Source organism: Cryptomeria japonica, chromosome 5, assembly GCF_030272615.1.
Source record: "Cryptomeria japonica chromosome 5, Sugi_1.0, whole genome shotgun sequence".
In the NCBI taxonomy this organism is placed as follows: domain Eukaryota; kingdom Viridiplantae; phylum Streptophyta; class Pinopsida; order Cupressales; family Cupressaceae; genus Cryptomeria; species Cryptomeria japonica.
Window position 1 is genome coordinate 271,479,147 of NC_081409.1, and position 7,972 is coordinate 271,487,118.

Sequence of the window (7,972 nt, forward strand, 5' to 3'; positions counted from 1 at the left end):
ACTCAACCTTTAATAGGTCAAGAAACCCTAAAAAGGGAAAACCTAGGTTTGCACATAATAATTAATTAAAACAATTAATTATATGCACCTAAAGTTAGCTTAAATGTAAAAGAGATAAAGGGAACTTAAATAATTAAACAAAGAATGTTTAATTAATCAAGTAAATACCCGAATACTCTAACACCCCCCCTTAAGCTAGACTTAGGGAGAAGCTAAAACCTAGAACAGCTACTGAAAGCAATAAAGATGGGTCCCGGCAACAAGGCCTGATCAGGTACCCAAATACAATGAAATCTCTATGAAACGGAGACAAAGGAGAAAACCCAGTGGGAAAAAACTCCTCTCCAAAAAGAGATAAAAGAACACCACTGAAGCATGAAGAACATGCAAACTCTGTCGAAGAATAACTGCTGATCTGAAGAACATCCACTAAACTAGAACATGACCAGGTAGAGAAGACTATAATCTACATGAGTGCCCTCAAATGACACTACTCGAATCAGGAGGCAAACAAGGCAAAACAACTGAAATCAAAGATACAGATGGCATGAGAAACCAAAGCCTGAAGAGCTGATCAATCGAACCATGGAAGCATTAGAACCAACAGGATAAACCTCCCCATAATGCAGAAGTGGGAGAGGGACAGGAACACTGAAAAGGATAGCCAAAAACAACTACATGACGAAGAACCAAGAACATCAAAGGTGCCGAGACACATCATCATGAGGCAAATTTCGTGGAAGGAACACTCACTTGACAAAGGAAGATGGCAAACAAAGGCAAACATCAACCCCCTCATGGCACTTGATCAACAGTGCATGTACAACGAGACACAAGATATGCAAGATTCCAAGTAAACAATGCATGATGGCACTTTATCTCAGTGTGTTTGCATAATTACAAGCTAAAATGATAAGAAGACTGGAAATAGAAACGAGAATCAAAACAGAGACACCCTACTCAGAAAAGAGATCCCAGGACCTGAAACAACCACGATATCCACCAGAGTGCTGAAAAGTAAAAAATGGAATAAAATATGCATGGAGCAGAATTTGGAAAAAAAAACTCATATTTCTGGAAATTATACAGAACGCGCTTTCCGAAAATATAAAGTTTTTGAAAAACGGAGGTCAGATGCTCATTCTACGTCTCCCGGAGTGCAAAAAAGAGACCTCACTTTGACTGTAAAAAAAATATAGTCAAATAGAAAAATTGGAATAAATTACCAACACCATGAGTTCGGCCTCGGAACCAGCTTTTCGACGCCTATTTGTTCGCCAAAATCCGACTCCGTATGCCCAAGATAGGGCCAAAAAACCAAACCCTCCCTTAAAAAGCCCAAAAAAGGGGTTCTGGTGGCTTGTTGGTGTTCCGGTGGTGGCCGAGTGGCGGCCCGGTAGCAGAGCGGTGGCCAGGTGGCGACCTGGTGGCAGAGCTGTGGCCAGCTAGGAAATAGGCCGGGTAGAGGTGGCGGGCTAGGGCTGAGCTCGGAGCGGGCGGAGCCAGGTGGGGAGACCGGCGGTGGCGGGCCTGGCAACCGGCGGCCGGTGGAGACTGGCCGGCGGCGGCATTTCCAGAGCCGGAGTAGGAGGCTTGCGGCGAGAGCTTGGTTGGCGGCGGCGCGTGGGCAGACGTTGTGGCCGACGGAGACAAGCCGGCGGGGGCCGGAGCGGCGACATGCAGCAGCCGGTGGAAGCGCCGGTAAACGGCGGCACGGGGCCCGAAGGCAGGCAGCGGCAGGGCCATACTGACACCTGCAGGGGTCCCACGGTACCCTGCGTACCGTGGGAACCCCTAAAATTGTTTTTTTCTTTTTTGGAAAGATTCTTTTTAAAAGAAAAATTTGGCCTGCATGCCGTAAAAAGGCAAATTTTTTATTTTTTTTGAAATTTTTTTCTCGATCTGCATGCCAGGGCCGTGTGGCTTGGATCAGAGAAAAAAATTGCTCTTAGAGGCTCAGGAACCAAAATAGGTCAAATTTTATATGACCATAGGGGTTTTCGGGCCTTCTGAGCATGATGGTGAGGTTCGTTTAGGCCCAAAGTGCTAAAAAAAAAAGCTCAAACCCTAGGTACACAAAAAAATTCCTGAAACCCCAGATCTGCTTCCAAAGCCAAAAATCTCAAAACAAGAACAGGCAGCTGCAGATCAACGCTCTGATACCATATAGGAGTTGAGAAAATACAACACCACAGGAGCTTGAAGATCTTCTGCAAGCCGAATAACCTGTTACAAGGAGAAGCAATGAAACAAAATCTGAAGAACATACAAAACACAGAGAATATGCTCAAAAAGAGAGAGCTCAATATTCACAAAAATATGTAATGTGATTCTTACAATGAAAAGAAAGAACTCAACCTTTAATAGGTCAAGAAACCCTAAAAAGGGAAAACCTAGGTTTGCACATAATAATTAATTAAAACAATTAATTATATGCACCTAAAGTTAGCTTAAATGTAAAAGAGATAAAGGGAACTTAAATAATTAAACAAAGAATGTTTAATTCATCAAGTAAATATCTGAATACTCTAACATCCCAGAGGCTCAGGAACCAAAATAGGTCAAATTTTATATGACCATAGGGGTTTTCGGGCCTTCTGAGCACGATGGTGAGGTCCGTTTAGGCCCAAAGTGCTCAAAAAAAAAAGCTCAAACCCTAGGTACACAAAAAAATTCCTGAAACCCCAGATCTGCTTCCAAAGCAAAAATTCTCAAAACAAGAACAGGCAGCTGCAGATTTGAGCTCTGATACCATATAGGAGTTGAGAAAATACAACACCATAGGAGCTTGAAGATCTTTTGCAAGCCGAATAACTTGTTACAAGGAGAAGCAATGAAGCAAAATCTGAAGAACATACAAAACACAGAGAATATGCTCAAAAAGAGAGAGCTCAATATTCACAAAAATATGTAATGTGATTCTTACAATGAAAAGAAAGAACTCAACCTTTAATAGGTCAAGAAACCCTAAAAAGGGAAAACATAGGTTTGCACATAATAATTAATTAAAACAATTAATTATATGCACCTAAAGTTAGCTTAAATGTAAAAGAGATAAAGGGAACTTAAATAATTAAACAAAGAATGTTTAATTAATCAAGTAAATACCCGAATACTCTAACATCTTTACCTAGATACACACATAACATTTGCCAACCAACTTCACAATGCAAATCATCATCAACCTTATAGGAAATAGATAGGTTGGTGGCATAAACCCTAAACCCTAAACATCTAGGTTAACAATACAGTCGGTCCAATCCTGACCATTCAATCACATTGCATAGAGTGAAACAATCTTGAAAAAATCTCAAGACGTTCTCCATCGTCCGTTCTTTGCTGCTTCTAGACGTTGATAACCCATCATGTGCTCTCCATTGTTTACCAAGACTTCGCACATTCCCAAGGTAGATAGGATCAATCTTATTCATGCAAGATCTGAAAGGAAATTCTTCACGTGCACAAGGCTAACGTGGCAACATGATCTGATCTTCATTTCAATGCTAACCCATCACAGGATGTCATCGGTCGAATCACACAGACTTGAACTGCATCAACTAGAAACCTTGAAGTTGAGACTACCAACCGATAGTCATATCAAATGAAACCCCGATACCAGTTCACATTCCAACATACCAGTTCACCATTTCGCAAATACTGGTTCACATCATCATACCGATTCTCTTCATACCATCATACCGGTTCTCTTGCCAGTTTTCTTTCTTCAATATACCGGTTCATACTTCATCATATTGACATCAATGACAACATACAATATCATCATTGTTGGCATATGTGCAGAGTTTGATGACATGATGATATTGTATGTTGTCATTGATGTCAATATGTTGAAGTATGAACCGATATATTGAAGTAAGCAAATTGGCAAGTGAAGTGGTATGATGATGTGAACCGATATATGTGAAAAAGTGAAGCGGTATGTTGATGATGTGAACCGGTATATTTGAAATGGTGAACCGGTATGTTGGAATATGAACTGGTATCAGGGTTACATTTGATATGACTACCGCTTGGTAGTCTCAGCTTCAGGGTTTCCTGTTGATGCATTTCAAGTCTGTGTAAATCATTTAACAGGGTGACTCAAATCAATGAGTTCTTCAAATCCTCTTGTGAGGTAACCTTTAACCGGGTATTTAGCCATCCCTTAACCGAGTGATCCCTAGCAAGATCGGTTCCTAGCAGAACCTATTGTAAAGTCCTTAACTAGATTAGGCTCTTAACAGAGCAGACTTCAAAAGAGTTCAAAGAACAACTTGTGGGTATTCATCCCCACCGTGGTTTTTCCCAGTTGGGTTTCTACATGAAAAATCAGTGTGTCATATGTGATTCTTTTTCATGTGATGATTAGTGTTTTCTGTTAAGTGGTAAAGCATGTTGAACCAGTGGTCTTTATATTTCTGATGTATTACTTGTTTATGCATATGGGTGAAGTGGAAAGGAGATATTAGGTGTGGTGAAGATCTAAGTGTTACTAGTTTATGTTTTTCACAGTCATGCTATGTTTTATCGGTAGTGCCTTGTTTTAGATCGGTGATATTGTTGACCAGTTAGTACAGTCTTTGCAGTCAAAGTGGTTTAAGGAAGTTTTTGTCTATATTGATGCACCCCCCCTCTCAGTATCTGTTGACTATTTACTATTCATCATTATTCATCAATTGGTATCAGAGCATCCTCCAAGTCCTCTGTGTTGTAAGCTTAACCACTTGAGGTAAAGATCCTATTCTAATGATAAAGAGGGAAGGTCCTAAGTTCAACAGAGATAACTTTAAGATATGGAAGGACATAATGAAGATATACATTAAAAGCATGGGTGGTCAACACTGGAGATATGTTGAGAATACTTATATTGTCCCTACCGGTACTCTCACTGATGATCAAAGAAGAGAAATTTAGGAGAACGGGCAAGTAATGGAAGCTCTTATCAGCAGTCTATCTGATGTTGAGTTTATAGATGTTCATGAAAAAGAAAATCCCAAAGATGTATGGGATACTCTGAAGTCTATCTATGGCGGTGATGAGCATGTGAAGCAAGCTAAGGAAGAAAGCCTTAGAGGAAAGTTGGAAGATATGTGGATGGTTGAAGGAGAGACTATTCAATAATATGGGATAAGGATTAAAACTGTTGTTGGAGGCATCAAGAGTGCAGGAGGTACAATGGATGATTCCACCATTGTTAGCAAAGTTTTGAGAACCTTATTACCGGCCTATGAAATAAGGGTTGCCACTATTTAAGAGTTGAGATCTATTGACAAGACAAAGGTGTCCGTTGATTCTATCATTGCTAAGTTGACTGCATATGAGCTAAATAGTTATGATGGCAGTGTTCAGAAGACTGATTTAGCTTTTAAAGCATCTACTGCACTATCCAGAAAGGGTAAAGAAGTAAGTACCAGTTGTGAACCAAGACAAAGTAAAGACATGGATGATGAGGAGATCCTGGTGGAATTTGAAGCTCTTCTAGCCAAGATACTTCCCAAGGGAACTAGTAAATATAGATGTAAGCTCCCTTTGAAATGCTTTTCTTGCAATAGGATTGGACACATTACTGTAAACTATCCTAATGGTGATAATAAGGACAAATCGGAGAGGTTCAAAAAGTAAAAAGGAAAGAATAGGAGAAACTGTCTTGTTGCAGTTAATGAAGGTGTCACTGATGATGAATCAGAAGATGAAGAAATTGAAGACATAGTATTTATAGCTGTCAAGGAAGATGTGTCAGACAAGAAGGCTCTTGTCGCCCGCTTTGATAATTCTAATGAGTGGATTATTGATAGTGGTTGTTCTCACCACATGACTGGTGACCGGAGAAAGTTTCTATCTCTGGAAGACTATGATGGAGGTGTAGTCCAATTTGGTAATGATGCACCTTGTATGGTAAAAGGCAAAGGGTCCATCTCTTTAAATGGAAAAATAGTGCTGATAATGTGTATTGAGTAGAAGGTCCTAGGCATAACCTTCTGAGTATTGCTCAGCTGAATGATAATGGACTCACTTTGGAATTCAAAGATGGAGTGTGCAAAATAAAAGGAAAGAGTGGTGAATTGATGGCCACTGGTATGCGGACCAAAGGTAACTTATTTTAGTTAAATGCAAATATCAGTCAATGTCTAATGGCCAAGTTTGATGACAGTTGGATATGGCATAGGAGACTCTGCCATGTTAATTTTGATAACATTGTGAAGGCCAGTAAGATCAAGGTAGTTAGAGTATTGCATGTGCTGAGCAAATTGGAGAATCCTCTATGTAGAGAATGTCAACTGGGGAAAATATCTTCTTCAACTTTCAAAGGTAAATCTTTCACAGCAGAAAATTTACTTGATCTTGTGCATACTGATTTGTGTGGTCCTATGAAAACTAAGAGTGTTTAGGGAGATAGGTACTTTATGATTCTTACTGATGATTTCTCAAGAATGATGTGGGTCACATTCTTGAAAGACAAGTCTGAAGCTTTTGGAAAGTTTAAGGCCTTCAGAGAACTTGTCGAAAAAGAAAGTGGTAAGAGAATCAAATGCCTTAGAACTGACCAAGGAGGTGAGTTCACTTCTAGTGAGTTCAATAAGTACTGTGAAGAAAATGGCATCAAGAGGCAACTGTCTGCTCCCCAGACTCCATAGCAGAATGGCCTAGTAGAAAGGAACAATCGGATTGTAGTTGAAGCAGCCAAAACAATGCTGATTCAAGGAAAGGTTGCTCACACTTTTTGGAGAGAAGCGGTGAGCACTACAGTCTACACTATGAACTGGGTACTCATCAAGAAAGGTAAGGATAAAACACCTTATGAGTATTGGACCAATAAGACTCCTGTGGTAAGCTACTTTAGAGTGTTTGGTAGAAAGTGCTATATCAAGAGGAGTGAACACCAGAGCAAGTTTCATGCAAAATATGATGAGGGAATATTCCTAAGATATTTGGTGCAGGAGCACCTGAGCACCTGAATGCTCAAATCCTAGCAGGTATAGTATTTTGTTGCAAATTAAGCATGTGTGTTTATTTTATGCTTCTAGTAGGTTTAATAGGTTTGTTTTGTGGTGTAATAAGGTTTGGAACACATTTTTTGTTTAAGAGTTTCCAAGATTTTTGGTTTTTGCTTAGTGGGCCAAAAACTATCAATTTTGGGTCCAAATGAGCATTTTTTGAATTTTGGATGTTGTAAAGCCTTGAAAGTCATTGGAGCATGTTTATTTAGTGTTTATAATGATTTTGAGTCATTGTTTTGAGTGCCAAGTCACCGGAAGTCAAAATGCAACTTTTGAGCAACAAAAGTTGTCAAAAGTTGTCAAAAAGTGCAAAAAAGTGATTTTTGGTGGTTTTGGTTAGTTCTAGCCTGTACCTATCCATACAAGGGCTTCAATAAGTTGGCACATGTATAAAAACCATGTTCCCATCATTGTATGGGTGGGTCATGTTGGAAAAGTAAAAGAAATACTTATTTTGCTCTTGTTTTTGTGAGTGTTAACTAGTTTCTTGCACTTTTGAGAGTACAGTCCGTACCATGGCTTCATGAGTCCGTACTACCCCTGTTTTTCATTGGTATGATCTCCTTTGATGTTTGAGTAGTGATTTCTAATCTTTTTTTTTTTTTTTTTTTGGTGATTGGAACAAGTTTTGTTTGAAGTACTCTTAAGAAAGACATTGTTTTGTGGTTCCAATGGAAGGTCATTCATGGTCCAACTAGTTTCTTCAAAGTCTATTCATCCATGGCTTTGAGGAAATTTGTTGGACCCTTTGTACATACTGTATCATACATCTATTTTCCTTTTCTAGCAATGCACAAGTGTTTGTAAGCCCATGGCAAGTATGTGAAGTGGACAACTTGGCTTGGGTATTCTTAAAGTTGTTTGAATGGTACTTTGCTGTTCATAGCACTGTACTTTGAAATGTTGAAGAAGAATTGAGTTGGCAAGGGTTATCATTGCATTTTACCATCCTTGTCTCTCTCATGACTTGGTTG

General features: G+C 39.4%; 1 protein-coding gene across 1 annotated transcript; it reads right to left on the minus strand.

The window, feature by feature from the left end:
* Positions 1–1,329: 1,329 nt before the first annotated feature.
* Positions 1,330–1,746, minus strand: LOC131035198 (uncharacterized). Its single transcript, XM_057966845.2, has one exon. It carries the CDS (start codon positions 1,744–1,746, stop codon positions 1,330–1,332), a length of 417 nt encoding a protein of 138 aa, XP_057822828.1.
* Positions 1,747–7,972: the final 6,226 nt, after the last annotated feature.

Excerpts from the sequence above, each read along its gene's own strand:
- LOC131035198 (XM_057966845.2), bottom strand. The coding sequence starts at position 1,746 with ATGGCCCTGCCGCTGCCTGCCTTCGGGCCCCGTGCCGCCGTTTACCGG.